The sequence below is a fragment of the Sabethes cyaneus genome, chromosome 2 (assembly GCF_943734655.1).
Source record: "Sabethes cyaneus chromosome 2, idSabCyanKW18_F2, whole genome shotgun sequence".
Classification (NCBI taxonomy): domain Eukaryota; kingdom Metazoa; phylum Arthropoda; class Insecta; order Diptera; family Culicidae; genus Sabethes; species Sabethes cyaneus.
This window is the reverse complement of record NC_071354.1, coordinates 63201992-63221592: the sequence shown is the minus strand read 5'-3', so window position 1 is coordinate 63221592 and position 19601 is coordinate 63201992. Positions and strand designations below refer to the sequence as shown.

Genomic DNA, 19601 nt, shown 5'->3' with positions numbered 1-19601 from the left:
ACCGGTTTGATCCACAATTCCACTCTCCGTTCCGGTCATTCATTGACAAATAACAGCACCGCACCGACGAATCATGTGCAAATACAGTGCCAATCGGCAATGCCGGTTTAACTCTCGCGCTCATCGTGGTTTTATTTTGGCAAAATATAAATAATAACAACAACATTGGATTAACTTTTGCTTCCGATGTGGAGTGGAGCATATCGTCTAAGCTCTCAGCTCTCGTCCACAGACCACAGCAAACAGCTCGTTAGTCCGTCAGTGGCCGTTGAATCTGTAGCACGCGTTCGTACTAGCAGCTCGCCAGGACGCTGTGTCGTCTATCGCGATCGGGTTGTGCGGATCGTGTGTGATCCTAACTAAGTGCTAATCAATCATCATGCCGCTATCAGTGCGTACAACAATCGAATCCTTGGTTAAGGAATTCAATGATAACACCAGTGGTCCGAAACGGTTGCACCAGTCCAGAACGCGCTTTATGCCCGTTACGTTCGGTCGAGATGGGGTAAGAGATATGGTTCTAGGAAAAAAAGAACGAATGATAAAGGATTTTAATCGAAGCTCGACAAGACTTTGTGTGCTCTAATACAACGGATAATTTTAGAAATAGTTAGCCAACAGAAGTGCGACACATTATTTTCGGTTACAACCACGACGACGACGACGTGAGTGAAAACGAATGTGAACTGTCTGTCACAGTGCGAAAAGCGAGTGTCCGTCTAATCTCAATCTAAATGAAAGGAAAACGAATGATTTGTGCTGGGGAATTTGGCAACAAAAGCCAGTAATTTGAAGAAGAGTAACACAGCGTTAAAATTATTAATAGTGTTTTGGACGTCGACGCATCGATGATGGGGCGATGAGAATTCATTGTCAAGGGTAAAACGAGCAAGAAGATTTCAGACACCGTGGCGGCTTCTCTCGCTACCTGTTGATATGATGTGGACATGCGAACAAACGATGTCTGCCTCCGGCAGTTCCAGTACGAGACGAGCAGTACGAGAAAAATCCGGATTGTTTTGAAAATGGTTCTATATTCAGAAAATCCACAAAAGACATAGAAAAAATCAAAGTACTCTGATTTTGTTCATATTTATCTAGGGTAGACGCACCATTAGTGGTGGTAGTACCAGTAGTGGTGGAAACTCGAATTATTCCATCATTTTTGCAGATTTTGGTACAAGTTTGATATATTTCAAATAATACTGTTACCGGTAGTTCGATACTTATCAAACTTGTACCAAAATCTGCAAAAATAAAGGAATAATTCAAGTTTCCACCACTACTGGTACTACCACCACTAATGGTGCGTCTACCCTACTTATTCCTTTACAAGAAATTTGGTGGTTCTTACCTTTCTTTCTTTAAAGATTCATAGTTTTTGAACCACTGAACCGATTTGAGTGATTTTGATACCAAATGAAAGATATTTTAATGTGTTTTTTAGAAAAGTGTTGGACTCCGATTTTTTCTTATAATTTTCTGAAAAGCAGAGGATTTTTCTGTAACATACAAAAAATGGAGAAGTGTACAATTTTTAGTGTTTAAAATATATTTCTTTTTAAAGAAAAAACATTATTTTTGACAAGGACATGCCATAAATATGCATTTCTTTTGCCTAAAATATTCGTTTAATTTTGTTCATGGAATTACTGTATACATAATGATAAGTCAGCTGCAAAATATTACTATTAATGCATTGCAAATGGGGGCCAAACGTGTGATATCGTAAGCAAACAGCACAAATTCGTAAATCGTTCATCAGTGATAAGAGCAAACCGCCCGTTTATCAACAAAGGCACCACAGTCATAAATTGGTGAGAAATTACTGCCCGCGTCTAAATGTTGCCGATGAGTAACAATCTACTAGCTTCGTTGTCGTGTAATGAGAATTTTTGCGAAATTCCAACCTTGAGGTTCCACTGTGTAACTAACTTTCTTCTCGGGAGCTTCGTTATTGCCATGCCACAGTTTTTTTTTCATATTCATCGATTGTGCCTGTGCGCATAGCATTGGCGTAGCTAGAGGGGGTGCCTGGGGTACCAGGCCCCCTCCAGAATTCTGCAGGCCCCCTCCAGTAATTTTCCTCATTGGAATTGGAAACCGGGAAAAGCACAGTCTATATGTTCCCGCTGTGTAGATATTTTCTTTTTCACTAGGCATCGCAAAAGCGTAGTTGTCGTCGTCGTCAGTAGCTTAGTAGCCACCCCGGCTCATGCTGTTTCAAGCATTCGTCTCCATTCAATTACATCTTGGGTTACTCGTCACAAATTTCCCAGTCACAGAAGTCGCAAATCACTTTCGTCCTGGTCGAGCCATTTTTCTCCACTTACAGTTTGTACTCCGCCAAATATTACCCGCAGTACCTTCCGCTCGAACATAGCGTATGCCTAGCTTTTGCGAAGGGCAAAGGAAGCCTATTTTCCCGCTTAATTACCCAACTAGATCCCCTTACTAGTGTTGTTGTCCGTGTGCACCAGCAATCCCAAATACACGTACCCATCTGCCACTTCTAGATCGTCGCCATTAACAGTTACCGTCCGCGAGAGACACGCGTTTGTTTCCTGTGAGTATTTGGTCTTGGCCGCATTTATGTTTAGAACACTCGTCCTAGATTCCGATTTCTTCGAATCACCCCTTCAAGTGCGTATTCAACATCGCAAAAAATCGCATGCAAAATAAGCCGTCACCTTGTCCCAACTTTCGCCGCGTCTCAAAGTAACTCGAAAGTATCTCCGAGATGCACACGAAACACAACACTCTCTCCAATGTAGGTCTGCTCAGTTGCGTCAGTTTATTCGGAAAACCGTGTTCGTGCATTATCTTCTATAGCTGGTTGTACTCCCGACATTTTTGGTAATTGCGCGGACCCTCATCAAGCCCACCTGGTATTTCCCTACAAAACCTTGTGCTATCGGTGACAGTCAGAGTAACAAGATCATAATCAAAAATTTTTTGGAAGGCACCCCCTAGGCCCCCTCCAGGGAAATTTCCTAGCTACGCCAATGGCGCATAGGCAACCAGAGAGAATGAATTTCAGCATCATGTCGTAATTCTCATATGATGCTGACGAAATTTATTTCCGGTGCTATTTTAAATTTTAGTCCAGATCGATATTACACAAAACATACATAGCCGGTTTGTTAGTAATCAACTTTTTATTGTGCAAACCCACGCCAGGCAATGAGAAAAAAGATAAATTTTTGAATCGATTTTCTCCGACTTGGTTTAAATCTAAATTAGCAACTCTCTAAATGTCTGTAATGAGACGAATTGATCTATCTAGAGGAATTATCTGATTTTCTACATCAACATTTATAATTTTTTTAAATTACTAATTGGGTCTACACAAATATTTTCTTAAAGTTATTCCTCCCCCCTGCGCCTCGCACTATCAACCAATATTTTCGTAACGTGAGTAAGGGGCAAAAAATTATAATTATTAGGGGAGTGTCGTCGTGGTTGAGCCACGTTTTGGAATTCGCCCATACCCAAAAGGAATTTTGGAAATTTAAATACATCGTTGCAAAGGTCTAACAATAAGGTATATCTCCGGTAAGTTTTGAACTGATTGCTTGAAAAATAAAAAAGTTATAGGTATTTACGTGAAGACAAAAAATGTTGTCATAGTCGGGCCATGTTGTACAGGTTGGGCCACCGCAGAAAATCTAAGACATACGTATTGAAATTCTATATAGAGACATGAAAAGAATGAATTCCTTCAACAACGGCTCATATAGGTACGAATACTCTATTTTTTATTGCATTTTTGCGAAATTTTAGCGATCTTGTAAAATTAATATTGCTACAATCGCCTTTTCCAAAATGTTCAACTACAATGAAAAAAACAACAAAAATCTAGGTTTTTATCGTATAAATTTTGCTTTATTTCATCACATTTTACGTGACTGATATTTTCTAGCGATTATTGCGCTTCTGCGCTTAAAATTATGGTGGCCTAACCGTGACTACTCAAGTGGCCCGACCTTTACAAATAGCGCTTTTCTAGTATTTTACCTTAGCCTTCCCAAACACCTTACTGGAGGAGATTTTTCTATAGTCTTCGTGTGCAGCACAACACACTTCATTCATTTTCAAAATTTATCTAGATAATTGCATTTCATGAATCATTCCTTGAAGAAAAGTTCATTGCGGCTGGAAAACTTTTTTTGTAAGATTTAGTCACCGAATTCAGTACGGGTGTTTTGAATACACGATTGAAACTCACAATATTGTGAAAAGTTAGCTATTACAGTAAGAAGTTTTACAGTGGTTGTATCATAGATATCATGAGTTACTAAAACTGTAAAATCGTGATGGCCCGACCATAACAATGGCCCGACGATAACGACAATACCCTACTGTATTGCTGTATTTTTTATATTAGCAGATTGCTTGCAGTTTAACGAGTTTAACTCTCTAAAGTACCCATTATGTACACAAAAACAACGATTTTTGGGAGAAAAACAAACATAAAAGCAACATTGCTCACCATACTATCACGTTAGTGTCGATCAGCCTACCAGTCTGTTCTACTAACTGAAGAGTACCGATTCCTGCGATAGAAAAAAGCCGATTGTTACGGTTGATCTTTACGTTTCCGATGTCAACAATTATTACGACTTTTGGCTCTATTTCATTGAAAGCTTATTCGAACTTTAAAGCAGGTAGTTTTAAAACAACCGGATTAGAATGTGGTTCAGTAGAAATTTGGCACCAGCTTTGACGTAGTTATTTGATTTCGAAACGGCGTGGAATCAGTAGCAGACGAAATAAGAATATAAACCTGCTTGACTGACTGCCTCAAAGTTATCAGTTTCATTCTCGCTCAGTAAGAATGGGCCATATAATCATCATAGGGTTTATTTCTAATTCCCGTCGTAGTAGGTAAAACCATTCCAATTTTCATAATTTGTTGGATGAATTTAATGAATACTCCAAAAGTTCTCGTGCTGATTTGACTAAAACACACTTACCTTTCGATCCGTGAACTTTGAAATCACTGAAAAGTGATTATTAAAGTATTTCATTCAAATTACGCAACTGACTTTCTTTCTTAAATTCGTCGTACCGTTTTAAAAACCGTCCATCAAAATTTTTCATCATCCGAACTAAAAATTACACCAATGTTTACGAAGCCAACGCGTATGTTTTTGTGTAGGACGGCATGACAAATGTTGTTCTGCAGAATTTCTGCAGGTCAGGCAAGTTTTCCTGGCTGTAGAATAACGACAATGTCTTGCGTGAGTTATTTTCATTTATGAATGACGGAAATCAAAACGATTAGTCGACATTTTCTTCTTCGTCGCACGAAAAAACGTAGGAAATTTGGCTAGCAGGACTTCTTTAATTATAAAAAGCATTTAAATAGATCTCAGCTCACTTTGATTGATCGCGTGTGATAGACAACAAACTCAAATATTAGGGAATAACTAGTTTTGCATTGTGTGTTATAAAAATGCTAATATTTTTAATAATTTGTGTTGGATAGGACGGGAATAGGCAATTACGACGAAGTAGCAACATACCCTATAATAAAATTTTTAACGACGAGCTGTGGAATGGATATTTTGCTTTAATTTATGTCAGTTTAGGTACTTCGAAATATCCGCTATTGGTGGTACCGGGACTCAAAAACGATTGTTTTCTTCCGTAGTGTCCAGGATCTACTTTCGATCCATGTTCAGTGGATTTTCGGTTTTGGTACGAACTGATTTTGACAACAAAAATGTTCGTTTTTGACAATAATATCAAACTGCTCAAACATCAATCAGTTTTAGCATACATGTTCTAAATGACGAAAAACTGATAACGTCAGTATGTGCATCACCTTCTGTAGAAATTTAATGTAGAACACTATAATTTCTCAACGCAATAATCGCAGGGGAGGCCGTGTATGCTGGGACAGATTAGGGTTTTCAGATAAAACTCAATAAATACCGGCTTTATTATATCTATTTTCTCTTCATGTGGAGACAAACAATATTAGAGGCAAATAAAATACAAAGTAATAAAACTTGTGCTGCAAGATTGAGTTTAAAAGGTTAGTCAAGAGAGGTCTTCAAATATTTGAATTTGTTTATCATCCCCGCTGGGTACCCTTGACGATCACCGAAATTTTCAAAGTGGACTCTGTTGAAAGTAATATACGTCGTGAGAGTTATGTCCTTGCTGGGCTAGACTAGGAAAATAAACCCTCACCCGGTTTGTTTACACTTTCGACTTGGGCCCTTTTCAACTGTTGGTCGGGAATTTATTTTATCCTTATCTCCCTGTGCATTCTGCTTCCTTTTCTTTTGTTTATCTATACCCTACCTGATAAGACCCTACGTGTGAGATGGATCGATCATAAAACACTTCTCGTCATGCTTGCGGATCTACTTCCATAAGAACTAAATAAACAAAATAATCCTTAATAAACAAAGTCGGGACGATAACGATCCGTACCACAACACTGATATTATGATGCAATTTCTTGTAATTTTGCACTACTTATCTAATTTTATTTTACACTAGCTGACCCGATAAACTTCGTATTGCCACAAATGAAACTGTGTTGTACATAAATCATGAATCTCGGATGATCTTTGTCACAATCTCGAGTTTTGCAAGTTTCTGAGGAGTTCGACCTTAGATGATTCATTTTGGCAGTTACGTAACTATGAAAGCATCCCAAGTAACCAATAAGCATCACCAATGCTATTCAAATGCTACTTAAATGCTATTTTGCTTGAATGCTATTTTGGCAAAATATACAGCTACTTTACTGATAACCTTCTTATAGTGCTGACAATGCTAATTTACAGCTAATTACCGACACGAAGAATTTGAATACAATTTTGGATGCCAATTTACAACACCTATGCAGTCAAAAAGCTAATATACAACAACGTGCAGTATAAAATGCCACGCTGATTTGCTGCTTATGTTAATGCTTATTAGTTACCAGGAATGGGTAGTTTAATATACAAATTTGCCATTTTTCCTCGCCATATTCGCCATGATTGTACAACATTTCGCCGAATATCATTTTGCGAAAAACCTTAGGCGGAATGTACCATTTCACGGAAAATTTTTTTGTGGAAAGTACCATTTTGCGATCCTCTCCTTACTCGCTGTCGTTCGTTCCAGGAAACCCAGGTAGACCTAGGAAAACAAATAAACCTAGACTGTAGTGATTTCTGCGAGGAGTTGCCTCCCCCCAGTGGGCGGCGCTTCCGAACGGCGGGTCGTCGGCAACACTCGCGGTCGTCTCGTCCTGAATGATCTAGTGTGACTATAGATAGTTTTTGTGGTTTTGTTATTGACGAATGTTTTATAGAAGAGTCTCGAATTTCTCAAGTTCGATTAGTTTTTGAGTTTCGCAAAAATTTCTGTTTTATTTGTATGAGAGTCCATATCTCCCTACCACAGGGGTGAGAGGTCTCTTTCATAAGATAAATTCAAGACTCCAAAATCTCCCACATGCCAAATTTGGTTCCATTTGCTTGATTAGTTCTCAAGTTATAAGGAAATTTGAATTTCATTTGTATAGGAGCCCCCCCTCCTAAACAGGTGAGGGGTCTTAATTCACCATAGAAAAAATTTCTGCCCCCTAAAAGCCCCACATGCCAAATTTGGTTCCATTTACTTGATTAGTTCTCGAAATAAGAGGAAATTTGCATTTCATTTGTATGGAAGCCCACCCTCTTAAAGGGGAGATGGGTCATAACTCGCTTTCTAAAGAAGAGAGGGGTCTCAATTCACCATAGAAAAAAATCTTGCCTCCAAAACCACTTACATGTCAAATTTGGTTCCATTTGGTTGATTAGTTCTCGAGTTATGAGGAAATTTGTTTTTCATTTATATAGGAGCCCACCCCCTCTTAAAGTGGGGAAATCCATAGAAAATATACCATAGAAAATATTTTTGCCTACAAAAACACCCACATGATAAATTTGGTTCCATTTGCTTGATTAGTTCTAGAGTTATGAGGAAATTTGTATTTCGTTTGTATGAGAGCCCCCCTCTTAAAAAGGTAAGGGGTCCTAATTCATCATAGAAAAAATGGTTACATCCAAAAACACCCACATGCCAAATATGGTTCCATTTGCTTGATTAGTTCTCGAATTATGAGGAAATTTGTATTTTATTTGTGTAGAAGCACCCCCTCTTAAAGTTGGGAGGGATCCTAATTCACCATAGAAAATATTTTTGCCTCCAGAAACCTCCACATGCCAAATTTGGTTCTATTTGCTTGATTAGTTCTCGAGTTTTGAGGAAATTTGAATTTCATTTGTATAGGAGCCCCCCCTCTTAAAGTGGGTAGGGGTCCCAATTCATCATAGAAAAAAAATTTGTCTCCAAAAACACCAACGTGCCAAATTTGGTTCCATTTGCTTGATTAGTTCTCGAGTTATGAGGAAATTTGTATTTCGTTTGTATAGAAGCCCCCCTCTTAAAGTTGGGAGGGGTCCTAATTCACCATAGAAAATATTCTTGCCCTCGAAAACTTTCACATGCCAAATTTGGTTTCATTTGCTTGATTAGCTCTCGAGTTATGAGGAAATTTGTATTTCATTTCTATAGGAGCCCCCCTCCTAAAGTGAGGAGGGGTCCCAGTTCATCCTAGAAAAAATTTTTGTCTCCAAAAACACCCACTTGTCAAATTTGGTTCCATTTGCTTGATTAGTTCTCGAGTTATGAGGAAAATTGTGTTTCTTTGGTACATGAGCCCCCCCTCTTAAAGTGGGGAGGGGTCCTAATTTACTATAGAAAATATTCTTGCCCTCGAAAACCTTCACATGCCAAATTTGGTTCCATTTGCTTGATTAGTTCTCGAGTTATGAGGAAATTTGTATGGAAACCCCCCCTCTTAAAGGGGAGAGGAGTTATAATTCCCCTTATAAAGAGGGGAGGGGTCTCAATTTACCATAGAATAAATTCTTGTCACCGAAAACACCCACATGCCAAATTTTGTTGTATTTGCTTGATTAGTTGTCGAGTTATGCAGAAATTTGTGTTTCATTTGTATGGGAGCCCCCCCTCTTAGTGGGGGGAGGGGTTTCTAACCATCACTAAAACCTTTCCTGGCCCCAAAAAACCTCTACATGCATATTTTCATGCCGATTGGTTCAGTAGTTTTCGATTCTATAAGGAACTTACAGACAGACAGACAGAAATCCTTCTTTATAGGTATAGATTTTTTCCGGAAAACTAAGAACTTGTTGGCATGATGGTTTGTTTTTTGGTAAAAACGCATGTTTTTGGTTCACCTTTGCAAAAAAACCTAAATCAAACTTAAACATTGTATTTAAATTCAGTTTTCTCAGTATAGAAGAGAGCAAAGTTTGGACTCGCTTGACTTGACTTTCCTTTCTAATGTTGATTCATAATTGTATCTAAAGAAGACAGATCAGATTTGGCTGGATTTTGTTTATGACATTTTTAGTTGACAGTAAACGCTGTGAAATTTAATATCCTTGTGAAGAAAAGTTATCTTGCGCTATATTTCACGAGTTCTGCCAGTTGAAGCTCAGCAAACGGTCGGAGAACCGTGTGCCAAAGTAACCCACGCAACCGTTTGCCGAAACTATTAATCCGCGTTATGCTATGTTTAGCACGCATTTTTAAATTTTTGAATATTAGACAGCAGAACATCGCAAAACTCTTGATATCAGCGCGATATCTAAGTCAAGTCACAGGCGGCGGGGAAAATCTTCAAATTTAATAACAATAATTTGTGACCTATTTCCAGGTTTTAGAGGTAATATAAAATTGCAGAAATAATGTCCACCAGGAAAGAGAATAATTCTACAGATATTCTAATATTTATGTCAGATCAATAACTGTTTTCCAAGAATTAGAAACAAGAATAGGGATAGACATTCGAAGAGATGATTATAAAAGCATCTCCTAGTTGTACCTACCAAATAAAAATCATCGGTTTAATTCACATACCGTTTTCGTAAAAACTTTGATTAAACTTGAAGAATGTAAACAACAATCTATATCTTGATTACGAATAACGAAAAAATAAAGATTCTGCACAAAGCAACATTCTTAGATCACCCTAATATAATTCACAATCTTAATTCTTATCGAAGAAATACTTGATTCAGAATAGGTAATACAATAAAATTATTAAAATTGCGAATCTTGTCGAGCGTTGAATACGTAATTCATTTCAGGCAGCTGGTTACACCTCTATGCAAAATATTCACTAATCAACTACCTATTGATCTTCCACAGCAACCACAATTCAAAAAAGACCCCCGCAGCGCTGCGGAAGCGCAAGACTTTTACGAGCTACGTGACCGCTGCCGTCGCGGTGGCACCCTCTTCGAAGATCCCGAGTTTCCCGCCAATGCTTCATCGCTGAGCTTCAGCGGTGACTATCGGTTGAACATTCGATGGCTGCGGCCGAAAGAGATCAGCCAAGGGGCGGTGTTCTTCGAGAACAGCTACTCACGGTTCGACATAAACCAGGGCGAACTCGGTGACTGTTGGCTGCTGGCGGCTGCCGCCAATTTAACGCAGAATCCAATGCTGTTCTCGCGGATTGTTCCCGACGATAACAGTTTTGTGGAGAATTACGGCGGAATATTTCATTTCCGCTTCTGGAGATTCGGTCACTGGTGTGACGTTGTGATCGATGACCGGTTGCCGACGATCAATGGGAGTTTGGTCTATATGAGGTCGACGGAGAAGAATGAGTTTTGGAGTGCGCTGCTGGAAAAAGCTTACGCCAAGCTGTTTGGTTCTTATGAAGCGTTACGAGGTGGTTCGGCTAGTGAAGCAATGGAAGATTTTACCGGAGGTGTTACGGAAACGTTTGATATGAAAGATGTTCCGAAAGATTTGTTCCAAATTATTGAGAAAGGTTTTCGAAACCACGCTATGTTTGCTTGTAGTTTGGAACCAGATCCAACTAAGTTTGAAGCCGAAACTCCGCAAGGTTTAATTAAGGGGCATGCGTATTCAATCACTATGGCTAAGATGGTGGATATTGAAACTCCTAGAACCAAGGGAAAGATACCCCTTTTGCGGTTAAGAAATCCGTGGGGCAATGCAAATGAGTGGAATGGGGCGTGGAGTGATAAGTCACCAGAATGGCGGTTTATTCCGGAGGAAACCAAGAAGGAAATTGGATTGATTTTTGAAGTGGATGGAGAATTCTGGATGTCGTATCAGGATTTCGTTAAACATTTTGACCGAATTGAGATCTGTAATCTTAGTCCGAATTGCCCGATCGTTCGTCAACAGGGGGAATACCCTTGGAAGCAAGCATCGTTCGAAGGAGAATGGGCGATCGGAAGCACAGCCGGAGGCTGTCGAAATTATCCGGACACGTTCTGGCACAATCCTCAGTATGTGATTAGTTTAGAAGATCCGGACAAAGATGATGATGATGCCAAAGCAACAGCGATCGTTGCACTGATGCAGAAGCATCGGCGTTCGAAACGCAATAAAGGAATAGACTGCCTAACGATAGGGTTCATAATATATCGAGTAACCGAAGCTGATCTCGTAAATAAGCCTCTGCCAAAGGAATTTTTCCTCCGCAATGCATCCGTAGCTAGGTCCACTTTCATCAATCTGCGCGAAGTTACCTGCCGATTCCGACTGGATCCCGGAACGTACGTGATAATACCATCCACTTTCGACCCGAACGTTGAAGGCGAGTTCCTGATTCGGGTGTTTTCGGAGTGCCCCAGCTGTATGAGCGAAAATGACCAATGTGTTGGCGTCTGCGATATGGACCCTCGGGTAAGTTTGCTTGAAATTGCACTTGATCTGCATAACGTTATGTTCCTAACTGCCTGACAGATGCCTTCCTCCCATTTCATTCTCATTCTAATGAATGTCTGCAAAGTGTTAGTGCAGTTTGGTAGATGTAATGTTGCACTAGTCAGTTAAATCGCTAATATCTCACCTAATTTATGTTTATGCATTGCTGTATATTTCGCTAATATTTTAAGGTTCCAGCCGGTGTTAGTAGCAGTCCAGTAGCAGCAGTAAGTGTTTCATGTTTGTGTGAAATTATTATTTGCAATTCACTTTAGTTGATGCTTTTACTATGCACTTCAGCTAGACCAGTTTAATCATTCAAATAAATTGTTTCCCCAGATCGATCAGACCCTTCCGGATCCGACAAAACCCAACCCTCAGCGGGAAGCAATGGAGCGACTATTCATCGACGTAGCCGGAGAAGATGGTGAAGTGGACTGGATGGAATTGAAGATGGTGCTGGATCATTGTTTCCGTGATGACATTGCCATCGCGGCGAAAGGACTTTCCCGAAGCTATCGGTTCGCTCCGCTGGGCACACACTTGAAAAGTCCCTCCGCTATTGCCACAGGTGAACCGGTCTGTTGTGGATTGCTGGCCATCCTGCAGGATTGGTACGTCAACATGGCTGGAGGTGATAACCGGCCTGAGCAAGCCACTTCCGCGGATGCGGTGTTTTCAAAGGAAAAAGTTCCGTTGCTTTCCGGTAAGAAAGAACTGCATCTATCAAAAGTATTTTTTCATAAAAAATTCACATGTTTTTTCAGCGGTCGCCACAAGTGGAGGCTTTTCGAAGGACGCCTGCCGCTCGATGGTTGCCATGCTGGACGAAGACGGATCCGGAAAGTTAGGATTCGTGGAGTTCCAGAAGCTGCTGACCGAGATCGCTCGGTGGAAGGCGGTTTTCAAACTGTACGATCAGAATCGTACCGGCCGTTTGAATCCGTTCGAGCTGCGAACGGCACTGCAGTCGGCCGGATATCATCTTAATAACAAGATTCTCAACAGCTTAATGCATCGATACGGCTCGAAGGAGGGGGAAATTTGGTTTGACGATTTCATTACCTGCGCGGTGAAAATTAAAACCATGATTGGTAATGACGATTGAAAATGATATATTTAGGTAACGTAATTGTAACATACATTTGTTTTGTTTTAGACATTTTCCGAGCGAAGGACGTCAATGGCACGAACGTGGCCTCATTCAATATGGACGAATGGATCCATAAAACAATTTACTCTTAGGTTTTCATTATTTTAAAGTGTGTCTTACGGCTAATTTGTAATTTTAAATCATTAAATCTCCTCATTTACCATTAACTGCAGAGTTTTTGACTGCCACTTAAAACTTAAAAGAACATTTTTGTACTTTTGTGTGCATGAAAATGCAGCCAAATAATGAGATTTGTTTATCACTTTCAGCAAATTAATTTTGCAATTTCTCTCTTTCGTGTACTAAAATAATAAAGAGTTTCCAATCTTCCTATTAAAATTTTCAGAATAAACTATTGTATTGTATATCATGCCATAAGTCGAGAATGAATAAGATGGGATGTGTTGTATAAACCACTTTTTCAAGTTAAATCAACAGTTTGTTATTGATTGCTAGTATGAAATTCAAGTTCCATTGCTAAACATGAACCAGTCTACTTATCGGTGAAAAGAATATCTGCTATATAATCACTAAATACTGTCCAGTTTATCAGCTAACGATTTTTGTTTTGAAAAGAACTGGAAAAATAATCCCGAACTACACAATAGCGTTAAATTTTAAAATCACCTTTGGAAAAAATGCTACAAGAAATATTGATCAAATTAGGTGTGCATGAGCTGAGCATTAACTAAATGAAACAAATAGCAAGATTTAGCATTACATGAGAAATGTAAACCTTGCTACAGATATTTAATTAGGGTTTATTTCTAATTCCCGTCATAGTAAGGAAAGTCACTATAATTTTCATCATTTCTCAGGTAGATTTAATGAATACTCCAAAAGCTCTGCTGCTGATTTGACTCAAACACACTTATCTTCCGATCCGTGCCCTTTGAATTCACTAAAAAGCGATTAATAAAGCATTTGATTGAAATTACGCAACTGACTTTATATCCTAAATTCGTCGTACCGTTTTTAAATGCGTCCATCAAAATTTTTCATCGTTCGAACTAAAAATCATAATAATATTTACGAAGCTAGCGCGCATGCATTTGTGTAGGACAGCATGACAAATATTATTCTGCAAAATTTCTGTAGGTTATGCAAGTTTTCTCGGCTGCAGAATAACAACAATGCGTTGCATGAGTTATTTTCATTTTATGAATGACGGAAATTGAAACGATTAGTCGACATTTTCTTCTTCGTCGCACGAAAAAACGTTGGAAATTTGGCTGCTAGGAATTCTTTAATGAACAAAAGCACTCAAATAGATCTCAGCTCACTTTGTTTGATCGCGCATGAGAGGAAACAAACTAAAATATTAGGGAATAACTAATTTTGCATTGTGTGTCATAAAAATTGCGGATATTTTGAATAATTTGTGTTGGATAGGACAGGAATAGGCAATTACAACGAAGCAGCAACATACCCTAATTCATTTAGTTATTACCCATGCACACCTAATTTGAAGAATATTTCTTGCAGAATTTTTTCTCAGCTTTCCAAAAGTGGTTTTAAAATTAAAATCGGTCGGTTCATGACGAAAACGACGATTTTTCGATAAAATATAATATGGCGACCAAGTTCAAGATGGCCGCCATTTTTTTCGTTTTATATGAAAGTCTTATCCTGCTTCGTTACAAAATCCTGTCGTTTGTTGTTTATATCATAGCAAATTTTAGAAATGTGACATTAATTATATGAAAATTGTAAACGTTGCTACAGATAATTAGTGTTTTTATTTAATTAATCCCAATGCACACCTAATTCTATGAATGTTTCTTGAAGCAGCTCTCAGCTTCAGCTGAAAATAGGTTAGGGGCTTATGCCGAAAACGGCGATCCAAGATGGCCGCCTAAAAATTTTCATTTTAATCAGATTCCTGGATTTCGAGAAAGGTTCTCTATCAAACTTTACGGTTCCCGAAGTCTAGTTAGCGTTTTGTACATTGTCAGCTTAGGGTGGCGGCGTATGCTCCTTGTTCGAAGCATCTTACGGAAGAAAAAGTAAGCCAGACATCCAGTTTGAATGCGTGATTGAATCTCCTTACTCGCATTGTCGGTGGTGACCAGAGGTCCCAAATAGATATGAATTCATCAACCACTTCCAGTTCGTCGCCGTCAATCCACTCCATGGAAGGCAAACATTGCGTTCTCTGGAGCCTTCCCAAGTAACAATGGTAGCTGAATTGCAAGAGCAATGGCTGTTTACGGGTTGGTTTAAGGCGATCAAAGCTGCATAAAGTAAGCACTTAAATGGTGTTTAAACAAGCGACGTTTAAGCTACTTTAAGTTTTTTAAACCAGTTCTCTTCCAAAAGCTGATAAACAAGCTTAATGGTGGATTTTTCCACTAAAAAAATCTGCTTCTAAACAGCCATAAACATCAAACCGTTTTACGGTTGCTTAAAGGTGTTAAAGTGTAGAGTGGAAGCTTTCATTAGACTCACCGTTTTCAAACTACTTTAAGGCTACTTAAGGGTGTTAAAGTGGCTTTACAAACTTCTACCAAGTTTTCTTTCGGCTCACAGTACACATACTGTCAGATCATAGAATTTCGCAATTCGGCTGACAGCAAAAGTTTGTCAGTTATCGACATTATCAACCGCTTCACGCTAGGCGGGCTAGGCTTCAGGTGTAAAGATATTCTCACTGTCTGTTCTGCAGATGCAAATGGGGCGGATCACACGGTGAGTGCTTAAGGATCAAATTAAAGCGGGTTCAATTCCCGGAAAAAATGATATGCATTTTTAAGTAGAGCTTAATCATACGAATTAAAGTTATTCGAAATTAAAAATATCGCGTTCGAAACATGCTCACAGCAAAAAATAATAAAGGCTGCGCTTCATTTCTTAAATTTAAAAATAGATTTTTTTTGGCTGCATAAAGGTTGATGAAGCGTTGATTAAGCGACTGGAAAAGCAGATTGCAAAATTATTTCTCGTTCTAAAAATAGAATTGACAGCATTGCGTAGATTGGCTATTTAGGAGCGCAAAAAAGTTTCTCTTAAGCTTCATTGCAGCTTCGAAAGCAGCTATTAATTAGCCTGAAGCTTGATAAAATCACCAGATTTAGATGTTTAAGAGCTGAAAAAAGGTTTTTATTTCTAAACCTAAACCATAGATCAGCCACAGGTTGAATAAAATCAGCTATAAAAGCGTTTGATCAGCCTGAAAGTGTTACTTGGGTACCTAGTGGTGGTAAGGATATGTCAAAAACTATCTGTTGTGAACAACATATGATACCGGCGCCCGCCTCGGTATAATCTAGCGCTACTGAAGCAACCGGATGTCATCGAAAACTACGCGTTATTTCTCGAAGCCGCGCTGCCAGAAGAGGGTGAGCTGGATGAAGCCCCTTCTGAGGACTGCTGGGATTGGCATTGAAAACAGCCATTAACAGCGTAGCGGAGAACGTCCGAGGCCGTGTGACACCGAATCGACGTAACGAATGGTTTGATGAGGAATGCCAGCAGATATTGGCAGAGAATCACGCAACGCGAGTACAAATGCTGCGTAGAGCCACCCGTCAGAATGTGAAGCAATAGAAACAGAAGCGGAGACAGCAAACCCGACTCTTCAAGGAGAAGAAGCGCCACCAAGAGGAGAAGGAGTGCGAAGAATGCTCGAGATGTACCACTTTCATGACACACGGAAGATCTATCGGAGACTCAACGAATCTCGCAAAGGTTTTGCGTCGCGGGCCGAAATGTGCAGAGATAAAGATGAAGGTATCTTGACTGACAACCGTGCGGTGATCGAAAGGTGGAAGCAGCACTGCGATGAGCATCTGAATGGCGTGCAGGCGGAAAACCATGATAGCGAAGGAAGTGACCGCATTGGTGTAGCAAGCAATGAAGATGTGCCACCCCCATCGATAAGGGAAGTTAAAGAAGCCATCCAGCGGCTGAAGAACAACAAAGCAGCGGGGAAGGTTGGCATTGGAGCGGAACTTATTAAAATGGGCCCGGACAAGTTGGGTCTGCATCAACTGATTGTCAAGATTTGGGATACGGAACGACTACCGGAGGAGTGGAAAGACGGGGTTATCTGCCCTATCTACAAGAAAGGCGATAAGCTGGATTGTGAGAACTACCGAGCGATCACTATCCTGAAGTCCATAAAGAACTACCGGTCTAATAAGGCTTTGTATGTTGTTAGCTTCGTGCGGCGGCGTATGCTTCTTGATCGTAGCGTTTTACGAAGGGCAAAGTAAGCCCGATTTCCCGCGTTCCTGGCTATGATATCGAAGACCTCTGCAAAGCCTAGGAGTTGGCTACCCTTGGTAAAAATCGTGCCTCTCGTTTCGATGCCCGCTGGTCGGATCACCCTCTGAAGAGCGATGTTGAACAGCATGCAGGATAAACCGTCACCTTGTCTCAACCCTCGCCGCGTCTCGAAGGGACTCGAGAGTGTTCCAGAGATGCGTACGAAACACATCACTCGATCCATTGTAGCTCTGATCAGTCGCGTCAGTTTGTCCGGAAAACCGCGTTCGTGCATTATCTGCCATAGCTTGTCTCGATCAACTGTATCGTATGCCGCTTTGAAATCAATAAAGATGTGATGCGTGGGCACGTTGTACTCCCGACATTTCTGCAAGATCTGTCGGATAGTAAAACTTTGGTCCGTAGTTGCGCGAGCACCCATGAAACCCGCCTGATAATTCCGAAACGAAACCTTGTGCTATCGGTGACAACCGGCGTAACAGGATCTGGGAGAGTACCTTGTAGGCGGCGTTTACCAGCGTAATACCGCGATAGTTGCAGCAGTCTAGCTAATCACCCCTTTTGTAGATGGGACAAACCATTCCATTCCTCCGATAGCTTTTCCTCCTCCTAAATCCTCGAAATAACCCAGTGTCATTAGCTCGGAATAGTTGTTCTAATTCTTCACGATCTCTATCCTCCTTTTGGCGCTTTTTCCTTCTCAGGATCGTGGACAACTGGTTCCTAGCTCGTCGGTATTTGGCCAGATTCTCTCTAGTGGCAATACTGAGATAATTTTTCCAAGCAGTTTTTCCCCTCCACTGCTTGTTGGCATTCCCCATCAAACCAATCATTTTGTGTACTCCGAGTCTTCGAGGTTTGAAACACCTAACTCCTCGGAAGAAGGCAGTGCCTCATTCAGTATTCGCGCGTAGTTCTCGGCAGCTTGCGGGTTATCTAGCTGCCTGATGTTCAGCCGAGGAGGGCGGCTTTGACGTGTCCTGTATACGGTGGACAGCTTTGAGCGCACATGTACTGCTACTAGGTAATGGTCAGAATCAATAACCGCACCCCGTTGGGAGCGTACGTTCGTGATGTGAGAGAAAAACCAGCCCTCTATTTGAGAACGTGGTCAATTTGGTTCATTGTACGTTGGTCAGGTGATCTCCAGGTGGCTTTGTGGATATCCTTGCGCGGGAAAAAGGTGCTTCGGATCACCAGGCCTCGGGAAGCTGCGAAGTTTATACATCGTTGGCCGTTATCGTTCGTGTCGGTGTGCAGGCTATGGGGTCCTATTGCAAAGCCACTCACCCTGCTATTTTCTTATCGCCTACCATTTGAAGTATGGTTCGTTTCGAACGAACGTTTTCCTAGAAAAAGACATTAAACATGCGGGAGATAAACTCCAAACGCGTAATCAACTTATCGATGTAAATTTGTAAATTTTCCATCCATGCCGCCTCGACTGCAGGAAGATAAAGGACCATAAAAAGGCGAGCGAAAGTTATCTAAAATAAACTATTGCTCTTTATGGTTTATCCAAAATAGAGCCACGAAAAAACAAAGCGAGGCGACTGCTGCAGTTTTACGATCATCATCCGGTAATGCACTCTATCGGTGATGCGTTTATTGCGAGTAAACCAACGGCGTGCTGCATCTGTTTTTCGTCTCGTTTCTGTTTTCGTTCTGCTGTACATCGACGCAATCAGCGACCAACGCGAACATACCGATATGGGTAGGTTTCCTAGAGGTACTAGATTTTTTTCGTTATCCTAGACTAGGGTCAGGTAAGTTTGTAAGTTATTTGAATATATTTTTTGAAGTCGGGGTTTTGCCTCGTAACAAACACGTCGACGTTTAATTATTTTTTATCAACAGAGTACCACCTCTTGCCGTATTCCGTTCACTACACCGGTCTATACATTTCTTCCCTACCGACCTGGGCGTTCATATCCCCGATGATGATCTTGATGTCCCGTGGCGAGCAGGCTCCAGCCTCGCGAAGAGCGCTTCTTTCTCATCGTCGGGTCTACCTTCGTGCGGACAGTGCACGTTAATGATGCTATAATTGAAGAAACAGCCCTTTATCCTCAATACACACATTCTTTCGTTTATCGCCTTCCAATCTATCACGCGATCCTGCACTCCGCCCAACACTACAAAGCCCGTTTCTAGTTCGTTGGTAGTGCCACCACTCTGGTAGAACTGGGGCTATCTGCCACGGACCTTCCACACCTTCTATCCTTTGCGACAGACTTCCTGCAGAACTACGATGCCGAGTTTACGGGGTTAAAGCTGTTAAATCAACACCCGCTCGCAACCTGCGAAATTTAGCGATCGGCAATTCCAAGTACCGAGGCTCCATTCGTCGTCCTTGTTCCGTCGCCTAGATCGATGCCGAATATTCCGCTACGAATTTGCTTGAATTTTGTAAGTGTTGTATTTTAATTTAGGTGTGTAGCGGTACTGGCGC

At 40.6% G+C, this 19601-nt stretch overlaps 1 protein-coding gene across 2 annotated transcripts; it reads left to right on the top strand.

Annotated features, from left to right (window-relative positions):
• The first annotated feature begins 366 nt into the window (after positions 1-366).
• LOC128734341 (calpain-B-like) lies at positions 367-13042 on the top strand. 2 transcript variants are annotated; one of them, XM_053828487.1, is made up of 6 exons: positions 367-505; positions 10231-11748; positions 11961-11996; positions 12109-12475; positions 12537-12863; positions 12929-13042. In XM_053828487.1, exons 1-6 carry the CDS (start codon positions 380-382, stop codon positions 13012-13014), a joined length of 2460 nt encoding a protein of 819 aa, XP_053684462.1. In that variant the 5' UTR covers positions 367-379; the 3' UTR covers positions 13015-13042. The 2 variants fall into 2 exon arrangements, with proteins under 2 accessions (XP_053684462.1, XP_053684463.1); XM_053828488.1 differs by lacking the exon at positions 11961-11996.
• Positions 13043-19601: the final 6559 nt, after the last annotated feature.